The sequence below is a fragment of the Ailuropoda melanoleuca genome, chromosome 1 (genome assembly GCF_002007445.2).
Source record: "Ailuropoda melanoleuca isolate Jingjing chromosome 1, ASM200744v2, whole genome shotgun sequence".
Lineage (NCBI taxonomy): Eukaryota > Metazoa > Chordata > Mammalia > Carnivora > Ursidae > Ailuropoda > Ailuropoda melanoleuca.
In genome coordinates, this window is record NC_048218.1 from 56,943,204 (window position 1) to 56,969,641 (window position 26,438).

At 38.9% G+C, this 26,438-nt stretch overlaps 1 protein-coding gene and 2 pseudogenes across 6 annotated transcripts in view; 2 read left to right on the forward strand and 1 right to left on the reverse strand.

Moving 5' to 3' along the window:
- The window catches only part of CCDC191 (coiled-coil domain containing 191), an 85,230-nt gene that overhangs the window by 5,177 nt on the left and 53,615 nt on the right, over positions 1 to 26,438 (reverse strand). For 4 of the 6 annotated variants that reach the window (XM_034658717.1, XM_019804058.2, XM_034658735.1 and 1 more), the window contains 4 exons: positions 26,121 to 26,222; positions 13,695 to 13,838; positions 9,800 to 9,952; positions 8,922 to 9,067 (listed from right to left, as the gene is read on the reverse strand). In XM_034658717.1, coding sequence (XP_034514608.1) covers positions 8,922 to 9,067; positions 9,800 to 9,952; positions 13,695 to 13,838; positions 26,121 to 26,222 — 545 coding nt within the window. Of the gene's footprint in view, positions 1 to 8,917; positions 9,068 to 9,799; positions 9,953 to 13,694; positions 13,839 to 26,120; positions 26,223 to 26,438 lie in introns of those variants that run through there. The other 2 variants (XM_034658724.1, XM_034658729.1) reach the window with 2 other exon arrangements.
- On the forward strand, positions 16,759 to 18,169 carry LOC105239433 (annotated as a pseudogene).
- On the forward strand, positions 19,981 to 20,753 carry LOC109490265 (annotated as a pseudogene).

Here is a 26,438-nt window from a genome sequence, read left to right on the forward strand (position 1 = left end):
TCGCCCGTCTCCCACTCTTACCTCCGTTCACATCTTTCTCCTGGCTACCCTCCCACTTTCTGACTTCTACATTTCGTCTCCTACTGTTTCTTCCCTAATGGAAATGCTCTGTCCCCTTGGAGGAAATCTTCCTGGACCATCATTGCCTGCAAATATTTATCTTTCTTTCCTCCGAACTCCTACAGCACGTGGTCACAATCACTAGTTTGGTACTTACTTATAGTATGTAAAGTGTGTATCTAATCTGTTACATTTCTGCTGAATTATGAGAGCCGGACACCATGTTGTTAGGTACTTTTTATGCTTGGCAAATATGACTTGATAGATGACCTGTGAATGTATTATGTAATAAATGTGATTTAAGTCACAATATAAGAGGTCCACAAACTCCTTGACATTTTATGTAACACTGTATGGGATGTGCATAGGTGCATTTTTGGGGGTATAGGTGTGTGAGTTACTACCGTGAAGAGGCCTATGACTCCAAAATGCTTCAGAACTATAGTACTGAGGCAGTACTGGAAGTATAACTTCCTTGTCGCTTGTTACGGTCTTTGTTTTAAACTATTTTGTCTGACATAAGTATTGCTACCCGGTTTTCTTTTCACTTTCGTTTGTAAGATAAATGTGTCTCCATCCTCTCAATCTGTACGTGTCTTTAAGTCTGAAATGAGTCTCTTGCAGGCAGCATATAGATGGATCTTGCTTTGTTATCCATTCTGTCATCCTTTGTCTTTTGACTGGAGCATGTAGTCCATTACATTATAAGTAATTATTGATAGGTATGTGCTTACTGCCATTATTTTATGGTTGTTTTGTAGTTCTTTGTTCCTTTCTTCTCTTGCTCTTATCTCATGGTTTGCTGGCTTTCTTTAGTGATATACTTGGATTCCTTTCTCTTTATTTTTTGCATATCTGTTACAGGTTTTTGATTTGTGGTTACCATTAGGTTTACATGTAACATCTTCTGCTACATGTAGCAGTCTATATTAAGTTGCTGGTTGCTTAAGTTTGAACCCGTTATAAAGGCACTAAACTTTTACTCCCTGCTCCCCTCAACTACCATGTTTTATGTCAATGGTGTCATATTTTACATTCTTTTATTTTGTGAATCTCTTGACCGATTTTTATAGATATACTTAATTTTACTGCTTTTGTGCTTCCTGCTTTTCTTACTCCTGCTTATGGTCTTTCCTTTCCACTCAAAGAATCCCCTTTAACATTTTTTGTAAGGCTGGTTTAGTGGTGATGAATTTCTTTAATTTTTATCTGGGAAACTATGTCTCCTATTCTGAAAGATAGCCTTGCTGGATAGAATATTTGTGGTTGCAGATTTTTTTCTTTCAGCACTTTGTCACTCCCTTCTGTTCTGCAATGTTGCTGAAAAAATCAGCTGATAGCCTTATGGGGTTTCCCTTGTATGTAACTGTTTTTTCTTGCTGCTTTTAAAACTCTTTATCATTACCTTTTGCCATTTTAATTACCATGTGTTTTGGTGTAAAAAGAGACAAGGACACTACATAATCATAAAGGGAACAATCTAACAAGAAGATATAATAATTGTAAATAACTATGTACCCATCATGAGAGCACCCAAATACATAAAGCAGCTAATAAACATAAAGGAAGTAATCGATAGTAATACAATAATAATAGGACACTTTAACATCCCATTTATATCAGTGGATAGATCATCCAAACAGAAAATCAACAAGGAAACAATAGCTTGGAATGATACATTGGGCCAGATGGATCTAACAGATATATTCAGAACATTCCATCCTAAAACAGCAGAATACACATTCTCTTCAAGTGCACATGGAACATTCTCAGAACAGATCAGAGGTTAGGACACAAATTAGATCTCAACAAATCCAAAAAGATCAAAGTCATACCATGCATCTTTTCTGACCACAATACTATGAAACTAGAAATCGTAAGAAAAAAATCTGGAAATAACACAAATATATGGAGGTTGAATAACATGCTACTGAACAATGAATGGGTCAACCAAGAAATCAAACAGGAAATCAAAAAATACATGGAAGCAAATGAAAATGAAAATACGGTGCTCCAAAATCTTTGGAATGTGGCCAGAGCTGTTCCAAGAGGGAAGTTTACAGCAACATAGAACTACCTCAAGAAGCAAGAAAAACCTCAAACCTAACCTTACACCTAAAGGAGCTAGAAAAAGAACAAACAAAACCCCAAACCAGTAGAAGGAAGGAAATAATAAAGACTAGAACAGAAATAAACAAAATCAAAGCTAAAAATAAAATAAAAACAAAACAAAACAAACCCCCATGATAGAACAGATCAATGAAACCAGGAGCTGGTTCTTTGAAAAGATCAATAAAATTGATAAACGTGTAGCCAGAATCATCAACCAAAAAAGAGGACTCAGAAATGAAAGAGGATGGGGCGCCTGGGTGGCACAGCGGTTGGGCATCTGCCTTCGGCTCAGGGCGTGATCCCGGCGTTATGGGATCGCCCCACATCAGGCTCCTCTGATATGAGCCTGCTTCTTCCTCTCCCACTCCCCCTGCTTGTGTTCCCCTCTCTCTCTGGCTGTCTCTATCTCTGTCAAATAAATAAATAAAATCTTTAAAAAAAAAAAAAAGAAATGAAAGAGGAGAAATAATAACCAACACCACAGAAATACAAAGGATTGTAAGAGAATATTATGAAAAGCTATATGCCAACAAATTGGACAACCTAGAAGAAATGGATAAATCCTAGAAACATATAACCTCCCAAAACTGAATCGAAGAAATAGAAAATTTGAACAGACCAGTTACCAACAATGAAATTGGATCAGTAACCACAAAACTCCCAACAAACAAAAGTTCAGGGCCAGATGGCTTCACAGGTGAGTTTGACCAAACATTTAAAGAGGAGTTAAGACCTATTCTTATCAAACTATTCCAAAAATAGTAGAGGAAGGAAAGCTTCCAAATTCCTTCTGTGAGGCCAGCATTACCCCGATACCAAAACCAGACAAAGACACTACAAAAAAGGGGTGCCTGGGTGGCTCAGTCCATTAAGCATCTGACTCTTGATCTCAGGGTCGTGAGTTCAACCCCCGCATTGGCCTCCACGCTGGGCTGGAGCCTACTTCAGAGAAACAAACAAACAAACAAACAAAAAGACACTACCAAAAAGACACCTACAGGCCAATATCTCTAATGAACACAGACACAAAAATCCTCAACAAAATACTAGTAAACCTAATCCAGCAATACATTAAAAAAATCACTCACTACAATCAACTGGGATTTATTCCTGGGATGCAAGGCTGGTTCAATATTCACAAATCGATCTATGTGATACATTAACAAGAGAAAGGATTAAAAACCACATGATCATTTCAGTAGATGCAGAAAAAGCATTGAACAATGTACAACATCCATTCATGATAAAAACTCTCTACAAAGTAGGTTTAGAGAACATACCGTAACATAATAGAGGCCAGACATGAAAGAAAGGGAGGAAGGAAAGAGAAAGAACAAAAGGCCATACATGAAAGACCCACAGCTAACATCATACTCAGTGAAAGATGGAGTGCTTTCCCCCTAAATCAGGAACAAGACAAAAGGATGCCCAATCTCACCATTTTTATTCAACATAATACTGGAAGTCTTAGCTATAGCAATCAGACAAGAAAAAGGAATAAAAATCATCCAAATTGGTAAGGAAGAAGGTAAAACTTTCGCTATTTGCAGATGACATGATGCTATCTATAGAAAACCCTAAAGACTCTACCAAAAAATTAGTAGAAGTGATAAATGAATTCATAAGGTTGCAGGATACAAATTCAGTATCAGAAATCCATTGCATCTCTATACACCAGTAATGAAGTAGCAGAAAGAGAAATTAAGAAAACAATTCCATTTATAAGTGCACCAAAAATACTAAAATACCTACGAATAACTTTAAGGAGGTGAAAGACCTGTACTCTGAAAATTATAAAACAATGATGAAAGTAATGGAAGATGACACAAGCAAATGGAAAGATATTCCAAGCTCATAGATTGGGAGAACAGATATTGTTAAAATGTCCATACAAGTCAGTTAATCTACAGATTTAATGCAATCCCCATCAAAATACCAACAGCATTTTTCACAGAACTAGAACAAATAATCCTAAAATTTGTATAGAACCACAAAAAACTCCAAACAGTGAAAGCAGTCTTGAAAAAGAACAAAACCAGAGGTATCACAATCCCAGATTTCAAGATATACTTAAAGCTGTGGTAATCAAAACAGAATGGCACTGGCACAAATGGAACAATCTGATCAATGGAACAGAATAGAGAGTTCAGAAATAAACCTATGATTATATGGGCAATTAATCTTCAACAAAGAAGGTAAGAATATGCAATGGGAAAAGGACAGTCTGTTCAACAAATGTGTTGGGTAAAGAAAGAAACTGGACCACCTTCTTAAACCATACAAAAAACTCAACATGGATTAAAGACCCAAATGTGAGAACCAAAACCATGAAAATCCTAAAAGAGAATATAGGCAGTCATTTCTTGGACATCAGCCATAGCAACATTTTTCTAGATAGGTCTCCTAGGGCAAGGGAAACAAAAGCAAAAATAAACTATTGGGACTACATCAAAATAAAAAGCTTCTGCAAAGGAAACAATCAACAAAACAGAAAGCCTACAAAATGGAGAAAATACTTGGAAATAATATATCCAATAAGGGGTCAGCATCCAAAATATAGAACTTATACAACTCTACACAAAAAAATGATCCAATTAAAAAATGGGCAGAAGACATGAAGACATATTTCTCCAGAAAAGACATACAGATGGTCAACCAGCACGTGAATAGATGCTCAGAATCACTCATCATCAGGGAAATGCAAATCAAAACCCTAAGAAATAACAAGTGTTGGTAAGGATGTGGAGAAAAAGGAACCCTTCTGCACTGTTGGTGGGAATGTAAACTGATGCAACTGCTGTGGAAAACAGTATGGAGATTCCTCAAAAAATTAAAAATAGAGCTACCCTATGATTCAGTAATTCCACTGGGTACTTAAAGAATATAAAAACACTAATTTGAAAAAATAGAAGCACCCTATGTTTATTGAAGCATTATTTACAATAGCCACATATGGAAGCAACACAATAGAACAGATTGAGAAGATGTGGTATATACACAATGGAATATTATTCAGCCATAAAAAGAATGAAATTGTGCCATTTGCAACAACGTGGATGGATCTAGAGGGTATAATGCTAAGTAAAATAAGTCAGAGAAAGACAAATACCATATGATTTCATTTATATGTGGAATTTACGAAATAAAGAAGAGACCAACAACAACAACAAAACCCAGACTCTTAAATTCAAAGAACAAACTGGTGGTTGCCAGGGGAGAGAGGGTATGGGGATGGGTGATATAGGTGAGGGGATTAAGAGCGCACTTACTGTTTAAGAAACAAAACAGATGAACACAGGGGAAAGGAAGGAAAAATAAGATAAAAGCAGAGAGGGAGGCAATCCACAAGAGACTCTTAACTATAGGGAACAAAGGGTTGCTAGAGAGGAGGTGGGTGGGAGAATAAGGTATTTGGGTGATGGGCATTAAGGAGGGCACTTGATGTAATGAGCACTGGGTGTTATATGCAATTGATAAATACTGAACTCTACCCTTGAAACTAATAATACACCATATGTCAACTAAACTGAATTTAAACAGAAAGTTTAGCAAAAACTACACACTTACAGTTATTCCCTTAAAGACTCACAGTGCACATTTAATATATTAAAGGCTCTGAGATTTCTCTAATAAACCCCTTTAATTTTCATTAAAAAAGTGCACTTGTTATGAGCACTGAGTAGTGTGTAGAATTGTTGAATTACTATATTGTACACCTGAAACTAACACTGTATATTAGTTACACTGGAATTAAAATAAAACAGGATAATAATAATAATAATTGCTCGGTCATGGAAATGTCATTTATCCAGTGCCATCACATATGTGAAACAAACAGAACAGTATTTATAGGATTAAAAAAAAAATGTTAAGTACTCGTTCTTGCGATTGGAGCTGGACGAGCATACAGCTGAGCTCTGGCTGCAGAACCACACAGGAAGTACTGATAATGAGACACTTAGGTCTGGCTGAATCTCGTCGTCCTGTCAAGTATAAAATTCCAGATTTACAGAACTGTGAATCTATATATCATTATAAATTAACATATTGAGAAGTGATAATAAATCTGTAAGATTACATCTCATGTTCTTATTAGGATCATCTTTCTCAGCATTACTGCAATTTTAAGATGAGGCCTCACACTAATAAATGTCTGTCCTTCCTTCCCTTTCACCCACAGCTCTTCTAGCTAATATTCTTTCATTCATGTAACACTGAATAAGAACTTGAATATCAGTTTTTAAATGTTAAAGTTCCTTTTAAAAGACCCGTGACTAAATAATAGTGTCACTCCTGTAAAAAAGATATATCCATTCATTTATGTACCAAGTATCTACTGTGCACCTGTACGGGGCATGATCCCCCCGGAGAACACAGTAGTGAGCAAGATGTAGTGCTTCTGTTGGGAAGGGCAGATGACAAATGTGTAAACAGTAAAATGTGTAATTTCGGAGAGTCTTCAATGCTATGAAGAAAACAGGGCAGGACAATGGACAGACAGGGATGTGGAGATGGGGTGGGCAGGGAGGTGCACTGATCTAGGTCGTGTGGAAGCTCTGAAGAAGGCACGAGGCCTTCTGAGGAACACTAGGCCAGTGTGACTGGCCATGGAGAATGGAGCAAAGACGAAGCCGTGAAGTCTTGGCAATGCTTTTTAAAAAAAATTTTTTTTAAGTTTTTATTTATTGAGAGAGAGAGAAAGAGACAGAAAGAGAGAGAGTGCATGGGTGGGTTGGGGGGGGAGGGAGCAGACTCCCTGCTGAGCAGGGAGCCCGATGCAGGGCTTGGCTCGATCCCAGGACACTGGGATCATGATCTCAGCGGAAGGTAGACAGATACCCAACTGAGTGAGCCACCCAGGCTCCCCTTGGTGATGCTTTTGTATCAACTAGACACTGGCTGAGAATTTATTTCTTGTTGAGTGCATGGATTCCCATACTGATTTCATAACTTCAGACCCTGAATAGGACCACTATCTTACTACTGTATGTTACAGTTTACAAATAAGACTAAATTAGAAAACTGGGGAAGGAGATGGGCTACAGCAAGAAGAGAGTGGGTTGGAGTCCGAAAGCCTGACTCAGAGCCCAGGCTCCACCATTTGTTATTTGTGTACCTTGGGCAATCGACCTGCTTGCAGCTTCAGTTTCCTTGCCTGAAAATGGAAAGACTGACACTGCCCCCCTCCTCTCTGGTGTGTGTGAAAGCCCTCTCTAGCTGCCCTGTGCCACATCAGGCAGCCGCCCCAGGGAGTCTCTCAGCTGAGAAACAGAAAGAAAATAAAGGTGGACAAACAGGATGTTTAATAACAACACTTGAACAATGACATTTGTTAAGTGAGGTACTATGTTACCTGTTTAAACTACTCTGTAGTCTTCTCAACGCCATTTAAGATCGGTTCGGTTGTTATCCTCATTTTACAAAAAAGGAATGGGGAGGCTCTGAAAGGTTATTTGTCCAGGGTCACACAGACCCTGAGTCTTAAGCTTCAACCTTCAAAGTGAAGCATTTATTCAAAGGCAAGTCCTCTGAGTACCCTCACTCATTGCTTATTTTACTTTAGACCACATTAGAATCAACTTGCTTAGTGTTTTCTCAGCCCACAGATTTCAGTAACCTGTAAAAAAGGGTGAGCAGGGTTTGCTGGTGGTGGGCACCTCAGCTGTAAGATAGGAGCACTTTTATAAAAACCAGACATTCGCACAGGCACTTACACGCAACTGACAACAAAGCAACCAAAAATTAATCTGGGACCCGCCCGGCTAGCTCAGTCGGTAGAGCACGAGACTCTTAAATTAATCTGGGTGTAGTGAGGAAGGGGTCACTTCTCCACCTAAACGACAGTCTTCCCACCTCAGAGCCTGGAGGCTTATGTCCACCACTCGTGCTCGTAAGCAATGACTACTGATCATCAAAACACACATCATTTGTTTACTCTCAAGGGGAAGAATGTAATGAAATTTAGAACATTTCTATCCAAAATACTTAAAATTAGAAAAGTAAGAATAAACGTATATAGAATAGCTTATTCCCCAAGGACACTGGATTAAATAAGACATCACTGTATTATAAATATTAATATGGCATACACTATGATTCCACTTATATAAAGTTCCAAACCCAGCAACACAAAATTATAGCCTTGAAGGCTGCATCCTTAGGTCAAAGTGAAAAGAAACCCAAAGACGTGCTCATTATAAAAGTCAGGAGAGCAGTTTACCTTTGGGAGGGAAGGGAAGGGTTTGTAATTGGCAAGAAGCCCGTGGGGATTTCTAGGGGCCAGCAGTGTCCTATTTCTTGACCTCAGTGGTGGTGACATGGGTGTCTACTTGACAGTAATTCATTAAGCTGTATCTGTATGATTTAAACACTCTTCTATACTTGTGTTGTATATAGTATAATATGTTGTATATAGTAAATGTTCACAATTGAACTTCAAAGAGAAATCTGTACGACTAATAAAGTGGACAGTGCACTTTGCTCAGGTGTGTTTACGTACTTCTTATCATTTTACCCTCTGGACAGCCCTTGTGAGGGCAGGCATCCTCCTCCTCCCCATTTTAAGATGAGGACCCTGGAGTTCCAGGGGTTTCCACACAGTCAGTGGGTGAGCTGGGACTCTCCCTGCTGTCTGGTATCTTTGAGTGTCCAGCTCTCCCAGCCCCACCTCATCTTTCAGCCATATGCTGGGCATAGAATATTCTGCAGAACAGCTATGAAGTCAATTTCCTCAGCAATCGGAACCTCACCTGTCATGATGTTCCACTGCAATCTCATGCTTGCTCTGGGAATTGATCTTGGCCTCCCTGACCACATTAAACCAGGCCCTGAGTATCTTCTTCTGAAGAAAATGTACACATAGTTTTCGTACTTCTTCCTCCACATCAGTCAGATACTGGGGATGAGGACAGGAATAGATATGAGACAAATAATATCATAGACAAAGAATTAGAGCAAATAAACAGTACAAAAGAGAACTGCAACAAATATAAAAGAACAAAGGACACTGGGGGCATAAAGAGAAAAAGATAACATGGCAGCCAAGATAATATCCTTTGCAATGTATTAAAACAATGGCAGAGGTGTAGAAACAGTTCTAAACCTGAGGGGATAGGTTTCTAGTAAAATCACTTGAGCAATTATGGGACAAGAAATGAGTATAGAAACAAAAGCTATGTAATGATACATTACAGTGTATAAACAGTTTATGGACACTTGGTGAAAAATGTTTTATACTAAGAATTGATTTGATGTTTTCATATTCATTTCAAAGCAAGGAACTGGACTATTCTATATTGTTCTTGCAAAAACAAAGGTTATGGACATCTGGATTGCATCTAATTTTCTTTCTTTTTTTTTTTAAAAAAAGATTTCATTTATTTATTCTACAGAGATAGAGATAGCCAACGAGAGAGGGAACACAAGCAGGGGGAGTGGGAGAGGAAGAAGCAGGCTCACAGCAGAAGAGCCTGATGTGGGGCTATCCCAGAACGCCGGGATCACGCCCTGAGCCAAAGGCAGACGCTTAACCGCTGTGCCACCCAGGCGCCCCCTGGATTGCATCTAATTTTCTTACACAGAATTGAGCAGAGACATGTATTTAAAGCTTCCTTCCCTGTGGCCTTACCTGTAGCCAGCTCCGGATAACTCTCCTAAGCAATATTTGGCAATAGAATTGATCAGCCCGGGCTGTGTTCCTAGACAGGATTTCTTGACTATACTGGAACCAGGACAGCAGGCATTTCCTCTGTAGAGCCAAACAGTGATGTTCTTTGGCCACCTGGACAATTTTTCAAATGAGAAAAGGAAATTATTCCTTATATGTTTAGTCATTTAAGGAAATATATATCACCTTGGCAAATGAGGCTATAAACTACATGTAGGCAGTTATAAAGGGAATAATCTTAAGGATATTCAGGCTATGTCCTAAGAGCTTTGACTATTGACCCTATTTTATGGGAGTTTTAGATTCACGTCATGCATAGTCTTTCAGCGCTGACTCCCCGAAGACCACAGTGACGGGCTGGTTATTAGGAAAATGGAGTAAACCTCCAAAGCCATTATTTCACTTGCATCAAGTTTGAAGTGCACTGATGATATTCTCAGTTTGTTCTCCTGGAGCTTGGACAGCAACTCCATAATAAACCTATTATGTACTTAACCACCATCTAATTGAGGAAATGCCAATACTTTCAATTAGTTTTATAATATGAGCTGTCACCAGCATTGAAATTTAGACATTATCAATAAACCACAAAACCATTTGATAGGAAAATAACATGATGAATAATTTAATGTCTTACCAACTTAAAAGGTTTAGAGACCATCATTCTATCAAAATAAACATGTAACTCAGAGTTTATGAGTTTTAAAAGGTAACTGTTACATTCATTTAAGAGGAAGGAGGGAAAAACCCTTCTCTCTCAATCCTGCAGACAATTACACATTTTTCTAAGCAATCTCTTGACAGTCCAGACAAGATGACCATCCGGAGGCCAGTGTGGCACCTGAGACTGCTGCTGTCCTGACTCACCCCTGCCTGGGAGCCAAAGGCAAGGGGAGCTTCCTATGCTCCCTGTTCCTCATCCTCTGGGAAAACAGAGAACCAGGAAGAAAAAGATTATCAGAAGGCGTCATGGAAGTTCTGAAAATGGTTTTTGCATTAAATATCATATAGCACACATGAGTTTAAGGGAAAATGCTAAATAACTCTTCTGAAAAAATGTTGCAAGGCACGGACTATTTAACTGGACCTTTCTTTTTTCTTAATTTTTATCTCTCTCTTCCTGGAAGCCAACTCAGATGGGGAAAGAAGCTACCCCTTCCTTTTACTATCCTCCAGAACTTTTCCTTTTACTTCTTTTTATTTTTTTAATTTTCGGCTGGTGGTTGCCATCTACATAAACACTCTGATTCTTACACAATTTAACAGCGTGCCAGAACCGGGCTGCGTTCCTGGTGGACACGGGTGCTGGCGGCACTCCAGCTTTGTCGCCAGTGTGCTATGTGACTTTAGGCAAGTCAGTTCTCCTCTCTAAGGCTCAGTGCCCTTATTACAAAGGGAAAGAGGTGGAGAGGACTGCTAATGTTCTAAAATTCTCGTATCTTGTTGTGGTGGACTGAACAGTGGCCCCTGAGGGAGGGCCACGTCCTGATCCCTGGAACCTGTAAATATGTTACCTTACGTGGTAGAAGGGATTTTGCAAATATGATTAAGTGAAGGATCGTAAAATGGGGAGATCATCCTGCATGATATGCCAGAGCCTTGAACGTAATCACAAGAATCCTTGTCAGAGGAAGGTGGGAGGGTTTCCACAGTACTCGTGACATGAAAGCAGAGAGCAGTGATTCGAGGAGGGGGAGGAGAGTAACAGGACGCAGGCGGCCAGCAGAAGGTGAGAAAGGCACAGAGACAGATTCCACCCCCCTTGGAACCACCAGAAGGAACGTGCCTTGCTGACATTCTGACCTTGGCCCGGCAAGTCCAGTGTTAAGTTAATGTGTTATTTTAAGCTGCTAAGGTTGTGGTGCTTTGTTGTAATAGCAATAGGAAGCGAATACACTGGTTATGAGCTAGAGAGGTGATTCCCAAAATGTGTTGCTCGGACCACTCAGAATCCCCTGGGCGACTGATTAAAAATGCAGATTCCCTAACACCAGCCAATAACTCAGACCTACTGAGAATACCTGGAGGTGGGACCAGGAATGTGCCTTTTTATAAGTTCTCCAGATGAACAGAAAACAGGTTTTAAGAACAGAAAATGCTGGTTTCAGATCTGTTTTCCTGTTTTTATTTTAATTGGGTTTTTCTATATTTAAAGCCTATAGTTGTCACTTTGAGCTCAAACTCCTGTTTCTGCTTTTTATTCTAATAAATTAAAAAAAATTTTATTTCGTTATTCATCCATAGATTCAATTTTGTTTCAGAATTTTATACCTTTTTAAAATTGTATTCAGTCAAAAACAAGGACCAAAAAAGAAGAGCTGATAGGAATATAAGAATGAGTCTTTCCACTCCCTGTCTACTTTTTCTTTATGTATTAATAAATGAACCCCCCAAATATACAAAAGTCAGATAAAACAAACTAGAAGCATTCAGTTGGGTAGCAAATGATCTTTGTAGTAGTGTACTGCAAGAGGAAAATTTTAATTCAAATTTCATTTCCAGATTCATTCACTCAGAAGACTAGAGAGTGAGACCTCCCACTAGGAAAAAGCCACAGCAAAATAGCAATGGCTTGGGGCACAGATGGATCTTCTCGCCCTCAGGCCTGGTCACCACAAATGGGCTTCCTCACCAGTCTGGAATCCTCAGTAATTCCAGAACCAATGGTAAGGAGGCTGAGGACAAAAAATCAGGAACAGAGGAAAAAATAATGGGAAGGGCATTTTGGGAAGGTAAAAGGAAGAAAGGAAGGAAGGAAGGGGAGGGAAGGGAAGGAGGGAGGGAGGAAGGAAGGAAGGAAGAGTGAAAAAACAGAAAGAGAACAAAGAGAATGAAAAATGAATAGGCAGGGAGCCTACCTCACGCTCACAGAGATATAACCTGCAGCATTACTCAGTTTAGTGGGACTCCTATGATATTTTGTTTTCATAACCCAAAATCCTAGTTTTACTTTTTAATATTAACCTGGCCAATGCGTAAGTAAGAGTTGTCATAACTAGAATAGATTACTGTGCTTATTTTTAAACAATTCTAAAAATAACATTTCATCTGTTTTGAGCTTCTGATCATTTAGTTTAGAATGCCCTGCCCTTTGCACTGGGTAAGTCTGAAGTTTAATGTTATTTAATTTTATATATCTCAGGGTGGCAGAGTAGGTTATTGTTCTCTATAATAGGATTATATATCCCTACTCATCGTATGTGATTTCATAGTGCCTCCCAATGAAGTAGATGGAAACTTTTCCTCCTCTTAATGACCTTGAGTTTGGCTGATTTGCTTTTTGGCCAGTGAAATGTTAGTGGACATGATACAAGCAGAGGTATCGTGTGGGTTTGCGTCATTGGGTTTAGTTGTTGCACAAGAGATATTTGCCAGGTGAAAAGCATGGCCCGAGTTACTGCTGAAGCCAGAAAGAGGCTGTGGAGAGACCTGAATGTAATCTACAGCTGGCCCACAGACATGTGAGTAAGAAATAAATGCCTAAATTGCTGATTTTTGAGGGCTGTTTGTTATGCAGCTTTATTGAAACAGAAACCTAATATGGTAAATTATGGTAATTATTTCCTCTTTATGAGAAACATGGCTAAAATTGAGAGAGGATTCTATTCATCTTACTTTGAAAGTCTTTAATAAAAAAATCTACTCATTTTGTTTCCAACCTATCTACTTACAGAAATCCTTTTCTGTCTTGGAAGACCAAATCTGAACTCTTATCCAAAACAAAGAAATACATACACTCAATTAGCTTATATTTTTGGCTTTTAAATCACCAAACAACCCTCATATCCTAACTGGGTATTTAATCCATGTGAAAAGTCCACTTTGTAATTTTGGGAGGAAGTGTGTGACACCATACCTGGATGTTTTGCTTGCTTTTCATTCTCAATCTCTTCCAAGGCTCCAGGCCTTTTTTTCTTAGCAACATCCTTTCATAATGTTCTTTGGCTACTGCTTCCAGCTGCTGGTTCCTCTTAATTCTCTTCTGCTTCTCTAGTTCTTTCTGGGAAAAATTAAAAAGTGAAAATGCTGAGGAGGAGACCAAGATGGTGACATAGGAGGTCCTGGACTTCCCTCCTCCCTTGGATGCATTCAACGTAAGCTACAAATGGAGCATTTTGCTTTGAAAGAAATCTAGAAACCAGCTGAGTGATTCTTCCCTATCAGATGAATGAAAAAATACCCACATCAAAGTGTGTAGGAAAGGCTGCAACACACTCTTGACATAAACTCCATCCCTAGCACAGCACCATACAGCAGGGAGGGAACTCCCCACTCGGAGCTTCTGTCTGAGGAATGAAGGGTTTGGACTGCACATCTAGCACCTCAACTTTTAAAATAACCACCCAGAGGACGGATCCCTAGAACAACTGGCTCTGAGAGCCCCTGGGGCTTGTGTCCGTGAGATACACAAAACTACAGGACAAAGACATGGTTCTTAATGGAGGTGCGAGCACTCCCTCTGGCTATCCCCCTAGGGCTCAGCCAGGAGGGAGCAGACAAACATGCCCATCTCCTAGTCTCTCTGAAAGCAGTCTGACTGAATACTTTATCAGCTAATGCCTGAGGGTCCTTCTAATTTAGCACATGTTTAGGGGCTGGCTGTGATCCTCCCCAAAGCAAGTGCCCAACAGACCCTCATCCTGCCTTCTCCCTCTAGCTCACTCCAAGGATAAAACCAAACCACTAGCATCTCTCTGGAAGGAGCTTGGATACAATCTCGTTACCCAATATTTATGATTACCACTTGAGGGATGGGACCCTGGTTTGCCTGGCTCTGAAAGCCGATGGAGCTTACATTCACAAGTCCTACAGGACTCTAACAAAGAAGTAATTTTTAAGTGGGTGTAGGAGCACCCCTCTCCCCTTGTGGCTGTATACCTGGATTCAGTGCAGAGGGAGCAGGCAAAACACCTCTCATAGTTTCTACATTCCCAGCCGCTGCCTGAGGCTACAGTTTTTAATCAGTTTGCATCTACGTGCTGAGATTCTCCACTGTGGAACACTGACAGGTTTTGGTACATGCTCAACTACTGGGAGCTAAGAACAAGGACAACAGATTGGATGTTCACAAAGGTTTGAGAGACAACCAAGAACCTGGGTGAGGGTGACTAACAAGGTTCATCTTCCACATGAGACCACTCTGTTAAGACTAGGAGAGGTGGCTGCTTTATCTAATGTGCAGAAACCAACAGGGAGAGTCAAGACAAATAGAGAAACAGGAATATCTTCCAAACAAAGGAACAAGATGAATCTCCAGAAACCAATCTTAATGAAATAATGATTTACCCAATAGACAGTTCAAAACAGTGATCACAGAGATGCTCACTGAGGTCAGGAGAGCAATGCATGAACAAAGACAGAATTTCACCAAAGAGATACAAGATAATAATAATAATAAACCCCAAACATAAATCATATAGCTAAAGAATACAGTAACTGAACTGAAAAATTCAATAAAGGGCTTAATAGCAGACTATATCAGGCAGAAGAAAGGATGAGCCAACTCAAAGACAGAGCAGAGAATTCATCCAATCAGAGGAAAAAGAAAAAAGAAGATAGCGTAAGGGACTGATGGGACACCATAAGGGTACAAATACATGCATTACAGGGGTTCCAGAAGAGAGGAAGGGACAGAAACCTTATTCAAAGAAATACTGGCTGAAAACTTCCCTCACCTGGGGAAAGAAACAGATATGTACATCCAGGAAGCCCAAAGAATACCAAACAAAATGAATCAACAGAGGAACACACCAAGACACATTAAATTGTCAAAAGTTAAAGACAAGGGGGCGCCTGGGTGGCACAGCGGTTGGGTGTCTGCCTTCAGCTCAGGGCGTGATCCCGGCGTCATGGGATCCAGCCCCACATCAGGCTCTTCCACTATGAGCCTGCTTCTTCCTCTCGCACACCCCCTGCTTGTGTTCCCTCTCTCGCTGGCTGTCTCTATCTCTGTCGAATAAAAAAAAAAAAATTTTAAAAAAAAAAAAAAAAAAAAAAAAAAAGTTAAAGACAAGGAGAGAATAAAAAAAGCAGCAAGAGAAAAGCAACTTGTTACATATAAGGGCACTCCCATAAGACAAGTTTTTCAGCAGAAGCCTTTCAGGCCAGAGGGAGCGGGATGATATATTCAAAGTGCTAGAAGAAAAAAACCTTCCAAACAAGAGTATCCAGCAAAGATGTCCTTCAGAATTCAAGGAGAGATAAAAGAATTTTCCAGACAAACCAAAGCTAATGAATTCATTATCACTAGACCAGCCTTATGTCATACTCAACACTGAAAAGGACTAATTCAAGAGGCACCTGGGTGGCTCAGTTGGTTAGGTGTCCAACTCTTGCTTTTGGTGCAGGTCATGATCTCAGAGTCCTGAGATCCGTTCTGCGTTGGGCTTCCTGATCATCGGGGAGTCCACGTCCCTTCTTTCTCTCTGCCCCTCTCCCCACTCGTGCACTCTATCTCAAATAAACAAATAAGTCTTTAAAGAAAAGGACTTCAAGTTGAAGTAAAGAACACTAAATAATAGCATGAAAACATATGAAACTACAAAATTTAATGGTAAAGATGTATATATAAATTGTTTAATTGAAAGTACTCTAATATGGTAGTGGTGGAAGGTGAATCTCTTATAACTCTAGTATAAAGGTTAAAAGACAAAAGTATTAAAAATAACTATAATAATAATTTGTTAATGGATACACACTATAAAAGATTTAAATTGTGGGGTGCCCGGATGCTGCAGTCAGTTGAACGTCTGACTCTTGCTTTTGGCTCAGGTCATGATCTCATGGTTGGGAGATCAAGTCCCATATTGGGCTCTGCACTCAGCACGGAGTCCGCTTCAGATTCTCTCTCTCTGCCCCTCTTGCTCATGCTCTCTCTCTCAAATAAATAAATCTTTAAGAAAAAGATGTAAATTGTGACATCAAACACAAACTGTGGGAGCAGGAGTATAAAAATGTAGAGGTTTTGTATACATTTGAAGTTATCAGCTTAAAAGAGACTGTTAAAACTACAAGATGCCTTATGTAAGCCTCATGGTAACCACAAAGCATAAACCTATAGTAAATAAATAAAGATAAAGGAATCAAAGCATAACACTACGGAGAATCATTAAATCACAAAGGAAGAAAGCAAGAGAGGAAGAAAGGAACTACAAAAGAGCTAGAAAACAATTAGCAAAATGGCAATAATAAGTCCATGCCTATCAATTATTTTAAATGCACACAGACTACATTCTCCAATGAAAAGCCATACAGTGGCTGAATGGATGAAAAAAACCAGGACCCAACCTGCTGCCTATGAGCCGCTCATTTCAACTTTAAGGACACAAAGAGACTGAAAGTGAAGTGATGGAAAAAAGATATTCCATGCAAATGGAAGCCAAAAGACAGCAGGAGTAGCTAGCCTACATCACACAAAGTAGACATTAAGCCAAAAACTGTAATAAGAGATTAAAAAAAAAAAAGGTCATTATATCATGACAAAAGGGTCAGTTCATCAAGAGGATATAACAATTATAAATATTTATACACCTGGTCTTCCTTCACTGTTCCTTTGGCTCTCCACCCCTCCTTCCCATGGTACTCAATGGATCACGGTCAGTCCTCGGCTGAGGCAGATCAAGATCAAAACAGGCATGGTGAAGTGATTGGTCAAAGAAAAAATGATGTATGAAAAAAAAAGCAAAACAAAAAGAAGAAAAGATTGAAAAAAATGAAAGCTGAAGATGGTGAAAATTATCGAATTAAAAAGCAGGCAGAGCTCCTACAAGAGTCGTGGATAACGATCCCAGATTGCCAGCACAGGTTGGAAGCTGCATATACTGATCTTCTGCAGTTAGTAGAGGGTGGAAGAGACTTGCAAGAAGCTGAGGAATATAAGGAAGCCTGTTTAGTATTGGAATCAGTGAAGTTAGAAGCCTGGTTTTCTGTACAGAGTGTTTTTTGCCTTAAATCTTGGGAACCATTCCACAATTATTTTTGACCACTGCTGTATGTTCATGTAGTATGAGAATGTGCTTCTTTTTACTCAGTTGAATATATTTTTCTTTGCCTAATTTAATGTATCAAATAAATGAGTTCATCTAATAAAAAAAATTTATGCACCCAATTTTGAATCACCTAAATAAATAAAGCAAATACTAACATTCTGAGGGGAGATCTAGACAGCAATACAATAATGGTAGGAAACCTAAATAACCCAACTTTAAACAATGGATAGATCACCCTGACAGAAAATCACTATGGAAACACATTGGACTTCAATTTTATGTTAGACCAGATGGACCTAACAGACATATACAGAACATTTCATTCAACAACAGCAGAATACACATTTTTCTCAAGTGCACATGGAACATTCTCCAGGATAGATCATATGTTATATGCCACAAAATAAATTTTAATAAATTGAAAAAAACTGATATCATATCAAGCATCTTTTCCAACCATGATGTTATGAAATTAAAAATCAGTTATGAGAGGAAAAATGGAAAACACACAAATACGTGGAGATTAAACAACATGTTTACTAACAACCATTGAGGCAAAGAAAAAATCAAAACAGAGATCAGAAAACATCTCCAGGCAAAGGAAAATGGAAATAAAATATACCAAAACTTATGAGATGCATCAAAAGCAGTTTTAAGAAGAAGTTTATACAGTAAACACTTACATTAGAAAAAATGAAAGATCTCAAACAAACAGCCTAACTATACATCTCAGTGAACTAGAAGAAGAAATAACTATGTCCAGAATTAGCAGAAGGAATGAAATAAAGATCAGTGCAGAAATAAATGAAATAGAGACTAGAAAATCAATAGAAAAGATCAAAGAAACTAAGAGCTGTCTTTTTTAAAAGATAAAATCTCTAGAAACCTGTGGCTAGACTAAGAAAAAAAAAGAAAATCAGAAATGAAAGAGAAAACACAGAAATAGTAAGGATCATAACAAACTACTATGAACAATTATATACCAACAACTTAACCTACAAATGAATAAATTCCTAACTTTTACTAAGACTGAATCATGAAGAATTAGAAAATCTGAACAGACTGATTACTAGTCAAGAGACTGAGTAAGTAATCAAAATCCTTCTAAAAAAGAAAAGTCCAAGACCAGATGGCTTCACTGGTAAATTCCACCAAATATTTCAAGAATTAATACCAATCCTTCTTAAACTCTTCCAAAAAATAGAAGGGAACACTTCCAAAATCATTTTACAAGGCCATTATTACCCTAATGCCAAAGCCAGATAAGGACACAAGAAAAGAAAAATATTGGCCAGTATCCCTGATGAACATAAATGCAAAAAATCTCAACAAAATATCAGCAAATCAATTAAACAGTACATTAAAAGGATCATTCACTATGATACTCCCATGTTACAAAATGAAGGATAAAATCCTATGATCATCTCAATAGATGCAGAAAAAGTGTCTGACACAACTCAACAACCTTTCATGATAAAATCTCTTCACAAATAGGGTATAGAAGGAACATATCTCAACATAATAAAGACCATACTTGAGAAGCTCACAGCTAACATCATACCCAACACTGAAAAGATTTTCCTCTACTATTATGAACAAGACAAGATTGCTCACTCTCATCAATTTTATTCAAAATAGTGTTGGAAGTGCTAGTCATAGCAATTAGGCAAGAAAAAGGAATAGACATCCAAATTAGAAAGGAAGAAGTAAAATTGTCTCTCTGCAGATGACATGATATTATATATCAAGAACTCTAAAGACTCCACCAGAAACTGTTAGAATAAACTAATTTACTAAAATTGCAGGGGGTTGGAGAGAGAAATTAAGTTGGAGAGAGAAAATTGGAGAGAGAAATTAAAAAAATAATCCCATTTACAATAGCATTAAAGAGAAAAAACTATGAATAAAATTTAATCAAGGAGGTAAAATATGTGTACATTAGAAACTATAAAATATTGGTGAAAGAAGCTGAAGAAGACACAAATGTTCGATATGGATAGATATTTTCTGTGATTTGTCCTGCATATTAATAATATTAAATATAAATTTATATATAAGATTTTAATCCACCTATTAGAGAGAGAGAGAGAGCACAAGCAGGGGGAGCAGCAGAGGGAGAGGAAAGTAGGCTCCCCAGTGAGCAATGGGATTTAAGACGGTTTAGATTTTTATTTTCAAAAGGTCATTGAATGAGACCCACAAGTTGCCATCATACTGCTACATCGGATAGGCTGTCCTGTCAGGGCCACAGGAATACTAAGCCACATGTGCACATCAATGACCATGCTGTCCCAGGTGGTACTTCCTGCCATGGCTACAGTGGCCCCCTCTGAAGAATGCAGCACTTCTAGGTCCAGGAGAACTGTAGGTAACAAGGATCTTTCATAGAGGGCAGCCGTGTCTTAACCCCGAACCACTTCCTGAAAATGGAGGACAAATTTGTCATGGGCTTATCCCTGAGGAATTCTTCCAGTTCTCTTATCCTCTAACATGTCAGAGGACTTATCTTGTATTTTCTATCCAAAGAAATACATGTGATTGCCCTAGAGAACTCTCTACCATATTGACAGCTCATCTATATAATTAGAAAGTATGGTACCTCACACCATAAACTGATAATGAATAAAAAAATGCCCAACTAGAAGAGGTGAAGCAGGCTCCCATCAAACACATCCAGGATGTGACTATTCAGAGAAGTCATAGCAGGTACTGGCTCAGAAGTGTAGCTTTTTGATGTCCAGAGGAATAATGCTACCATGGCCTTGGTGACTGCTTACTGGGAATGGCTATATAAAGTATATAAGGAGGTAAAAAAATCACCTGTGCAGAATATGATGCAGCAGATGGAAAAAGGCCCCATGACCAACTGGGTGGAGAAATATACTATGGAGAGCATGACTGCCCAGGAAAAAAGGAAACAACTGCCAGGTGCATTTTTGTTTGTTTTGTTTTGTTTTGTTTTGAGAAAGAGCACATGCAAATGAGGGGTAAGGTAGGGTAAGGCAGAGGGAGAGAGAGAATCTTAAGCAGGCTCCATGTCCAGCACAGAACCTGACTCGGGGCTTGATCCCGTGATCCCAAGATCACAACATGAGCCGAAACCAAGAGTTGATGCTCAACCGACTGAGCCACCCAGGCACCCTGCCGAGTACATTTTAGATCTGAAGTGCTTGCAAAGAGAGCTCAAACACCATCTATTTGTACGTGCTATAGTTGATTTACTAAATGGAAACTAGTCTACGTGACAAAATCTTTTTGTCTATTGTTATGGACTGAAGTTGTAGTTTACCTGAGGGTCATAGTCATACAGACGTTCCCGCCTTTTTGCAGGCTTTTGCTCTAGAAACTCCAGAGTTCCCACCTTTTTGCAGGCTCTCACAGAGGGGATCAGGGAGAATCCAGATAAAGTTCCTACCATGGTCCTGACTGGCAGAGAGGAACAGCAACCACTATAAAATCTGCCCAGACCATTCTCCCTTGGGAAACAAAAACCTTCATCTGGCCCCACCTGAGGGCACTAGTGGAAAGCTACTGCAGCTGCAGGGAAGGGCTATCCAAACTATTAATTGGAGAGGGAACCTCGCAGAGGGAAGAGCTTTAAGGTTACAGACTGAGCCAGTGGATACTAAAAGATGGGAGCAGAGGAGTAGGAGCAGATATTCTTCTGACTGCCCTGTACCGTGCACTCCAAAGACTGAGATTTAATCAGAATGTTATAGAGTGCTTCCCCTCATCCACACCCCACCAGCATGCAAACAAACCTCCAGTAATAACAGTGCGAACGAGTGAGAGACCTGCAAGAGATAGACTCTCTCTGGGGAACAGCACAAAGGGAAGACCTGAAGCCAAAAAGAGGAGATGAAAACAAAGTTACTAGTGTAAATTGAAGTCTGTGGTGCTCATAGCAATAGCAAGCCTCAACAATAGTAACTACGGCACCAACAAACTTGAAATGTAGTCCAACTCCTGGCTAGATTAACACAAATCTCCACACTAAAGTCCTGTGTACCTCAGTTTCTATTGCCCTGTACAACAAGCCTGGCTTTCAACAACAACAACAACAACAACAACAAAGACATACCAAAAAATAAGCAGTAAACACAGTCTAAAAAGATAAATCAATCTTTAGAACAAGACTCAGATATGACAGAGATTTTGGAACTACCAGAGAGGGAATTTTAATTTTTAAATAACTTATAGTAACAATAAGGGCTCTAATGGGCAAGGTAGTCATCATACAAGATCAGATATGTAATTTTAACAAAGTTATGGAAACTATAATAAAGAGTCAAATGAAAATGCTAGGAAAAAAAAAACATGTAACAGAAATGAAGAGAGCCTTCAAAGGGTTCATCACTAGACTTGACATAGCTGAGGAAAGAATCAGGTAACTTGAAGTTAAGTTAGTAGAAATTACACAAACTAAAAGGCAAAGAGAAAAAAGAATGAAAAACACAACAGAGCATCCAAAAGCTGTGCGATAGTATCAAACAGTGTAATGCAAGCATTGCAACTGGAATCCCAGAAGGAGAAAAAGAATGGGACAGGTGAAATATTTGAAGAAAAAATGGGTAAATATATTCTAAAATTACTGACAGATACAAAGCCATATATCTGAGAAACTTAGAGACCACCAAGCAGGGAAAAAAAAAGAAATCACATTTGGGCGTATCATAGTCAAACTGCTGAAAACCAAAGACAGGAATAGCCTTGAAGGCAGCTGGGGGAAGAGAACCCACTTTACGTAATTAAATAAATTATTTAATTGGAAAGTATAAGGTTAAAAGCAAAAGAAACTGTATAAATACTGTACTCCAGTTGGTAAATTTTTTCATGGGGGTACAGTTCTGAACTTGCTTTACATGTACAGCAGAGCTGAATGAGTTAGGTAAGAGGATGGTGAATTGTGGGAACCAGATCTTACGCTGTTAAATAGGGAATTTACAGATAAGCAAGAAGGGAAGGGAAAAATAAATCATCTGATGTGGGATTGAAGCCAGAGATATTAGTATGAACTCATGTTCATACTAATGTTTACTCAGATGGATTGATACAGAAATAATTATGGAGAGGTGTGTACATGGTTTAGTATACATATGTATATTACTTAGCTCTCTCTGCAGAGGTGCTAGAATTAATGACATCCCAGAAGCAATGATACCCTCACTGCCCAGATCTTGCTTTCCAAATACCATTTAGAACCAGGGCACCTTGGAGAAATGGCTGATTCTAACGTTGGGGCAGTGAAAATACAAGATGAACGGTGTTGGAAAGTAAAATACCCAAAAACCAAAAAAGGAAGAAGACATGTCAGAGGGACACACGAGCCAACATTAAAGAGCTCCCCATAGCCAAAGTGGGAACAATTTGAGCCAATTAATAAATAATATTTTTTAGAACTCAGAGTATAAAAGAAATATACATGAATCCACGCTGATGTAAATGACTGAATAATTAAACAATGGAGAAAGAAAAATAAAACTTCCTCACAGAAGAATCCCAAATAATATGTGTACTCACCCCTTCAGGAGACAGAGCTTAATTTCCACTCCTCCCTACCCTGGGAGTGGACCAGACTTAATGAAATGCCTCCAAAGAATACAGTATGAAAAGGGAAAAACAGGAACTTCACAGTGGAGAAACCTGTCAAACAAGTCATCAAAGTATCACCAGAGATAAGTCATCTTCATGTCATGCATCCCCTGCTGTGATGAGATCAGGAGGGCCCTTCATCAAGGTAGCATTCTTAAAACAAAGACCATAACCCCAGAAGAATTTAAGAAAAACATCATACCAATACAAATTGAGGAACATTCTACAAAATACCTTGTAGGTACTCCTCAAAATTGCCAAGGCCATAAAAAAGAAGGAAAGATTAAGTACTGTGGTTTGTGCACCCCCTCCCAAATTCATATATTGAAATCCTAATGCCTGTATGATGGTGTTAGGAAGCGGGGCCTTTGGGAAGTGCTTAGGTCATGAGGGTGGAGCCCTCGTGAATGAGATATGCTGTCATAAAAGAGACCCTATGAAGCTCCCTAGCTCCTTCCACCATGCGAAGACACAGTGAGACGTCAGAAAAACTTGAAAAAGCAGTGAAATCTGCATAAAGTCTGGTCTTAATACTAACGTTGGTTTCTTCGTTTTGACAAATGCACCATGGTAATGTGAGATGATAATATTAAGGAGAAACTGAAACTGAGTGAGGGGTATATGAAAACTCCCAGGACTACCTTTGCAACTTTTTTATAAACCTAAGTAAACCAAAATAAAAAGTTTATTTAAAAAAAAATGAGTATTAAGGAGGGCACTTGTGCTGAGCACCAGGTACTGTATGTAAGTATAAATCACTAAATTCTACACCTGAAACTAATATTACACTGTATGTTAACTGGAATTTACATAAAAACTTGAGAAAAAGAAAAAATTTACCATCAACATATAAATAAAAAGGTTTTGAAGAATTCTGAATGTTAAGTGAAAATATTCATCAGAGACTCTTCAATACAAAAAAGCAGATTAAAAACTATATACAACCCCACCCCCCCCCCACAAATTATCAATCTATTAAGAGAGAGATACTTAGGGAAAAGGAGTAAATATACTAAGATATTTAGTTACCTCTTATTGCTGAGCTCATATTTTTACATTTTTTTGTAGTTCTCAAATGTCCCACAATGAATAGTAATGTAAGATGTACTGACTTTGTATCATTGTGTTTAAGTATTTTTAATTTTATATCATAGTATTTAAGTTATGAGATATCAATGAGAAGAGTAAACATCATTGAAGGACTTTACCTTCTCTTCTGGGGAATGGGTTACTATGTTTTTGATTGTATGCAGGATAGTTGTATCATGTTAAGCAGAATTAGGATCTTCTTGTCTTTATTTGGAGATTAACTATGGTTTAAGGAGATGTGTATGGGTGCCAAGTAGATAAGGGGTAGACTTGTGATGGTTAATTTTATGTGCCAACTTGAATGTGCCACAGGGTGCCTAGATTAAACATTTATGGGTATATCTGTGAATGTGTTTTGGGATGAGATTAGCATTTGAATCCACGGAGTCTGTTAGACTGCCCTCCCAAATGTGAGTGGGCATCATCCAATCCCTTTATGGGCTAAACAGGACCAAAAAAAAAAAAAAAATGGAGGAGGAATCTGCCCCTTTTTTCCTCCTGTCTGCCTGCTTGCGCTAGGCCATCGGTCTTCTCCTGCCCTTGAACTAGAGTTTATACCATCAAATCAGACTAGGACTGTAATGATATTGCTGGCTTTTCCTGGGTCTCCGGCTTGCAGATGGCAGACTGTGGGACTTCTCAGCCTCTATAATCATATGAACCAATTTCTCATAATAAATCTCTTCCTACACATGCAACCAATTGCTTCTGTTTCTCTGTAGAATCCTAATACAATTTCCAATTCAAATCTCTTTTCTATGAAAATGTCTCTACTATTCCCTCAATCTTTATATGTCTTGCCTTCTATGGCTCTCTTGATCTCCTTTGGTCTTTTTTTTTTTTTTTTTCCTTTTTTTAAGTAGGCTCCACGCCCAGCATGGGGCCCAACGCAGGGCTCGAACTCAAGACCCCGAGATCAAGACCTGAGCTGAGATCAAGAGTTGGACGTTTAACTGACTGAACCACCCAGGAGCCCCTTCTTTGGTCTTTGCGGCACAAGGCAACATGTGCTGTACTATATTGTCTGACAGGTGTGCATTTTCAGGCCTTATCTTTCCAACAAGAATTTAATAATCTTGAAAGTAAGAGCTTTATCTCTTATTTCTCAGGTGTGTCTTTTTCTCCCATTTGTTCATTTATTTTTTCATTCATTTACTCATTCATTCAACACGCTTGCTGAGTTCCTAGAATATGCCAGGGACACTGCTCACCAATACAACAGTGAGCAACACCAGACTGCCCCCTTTATTCTGAAGGAGATTCCAGCTTAGTTGGAGATGCTGAAATCAATTAGACAACCACAAAACATATGCACGATTATAAGCCCTGGTAATGCTTTGAAGGAAATATATTTCAGAGTCCATAAAGGGGAACGTAACTTAACCTTGGGTGGAAAAGAGAATGTACGAGGCAAGAAAGTCTAACCTGGGAGAAGCCATGTTTGAGCTACGATCTGAAGAATGAGCAGGTTTTCACTAAGATGGGAGAAAAGGGTGGAGGAACAAGAAGAGTGTTCTGGAGGGGTTCGGGGATAGACAAGGTGCACAGGGCCACAGTATTGCACACAATACCGCTTTAAGAGACAGGCGACTGACCAAACAGACTCTACGAACCATTTTCTGCAGTCTCTTCTCTTCTCGTTTTTTCTTAAGTTGAGCCTCCTTTTCTTCTGCTTCCCTCCTCTGACGCTCCTCCTCTTGGGCCTTTAACTGGGCCTGGTCAAGATGAGAGTCAGTAAAAAAATTAGAACGCTATGTTTGTATGGAAATAAGATTTTTTATGTTGAGGAAAGTTAAGTATCTCCCAAGAGTGCCTGCCCTATCTCTGAAAGAAGCCTATACTTCGTGATAAAAGCAGAAAATCCAACCAACAGGTGATCAGTTGTGTAACTTAAAAGTTTCTCCAAAATAATCCTCTTCTACTTGGGCAGG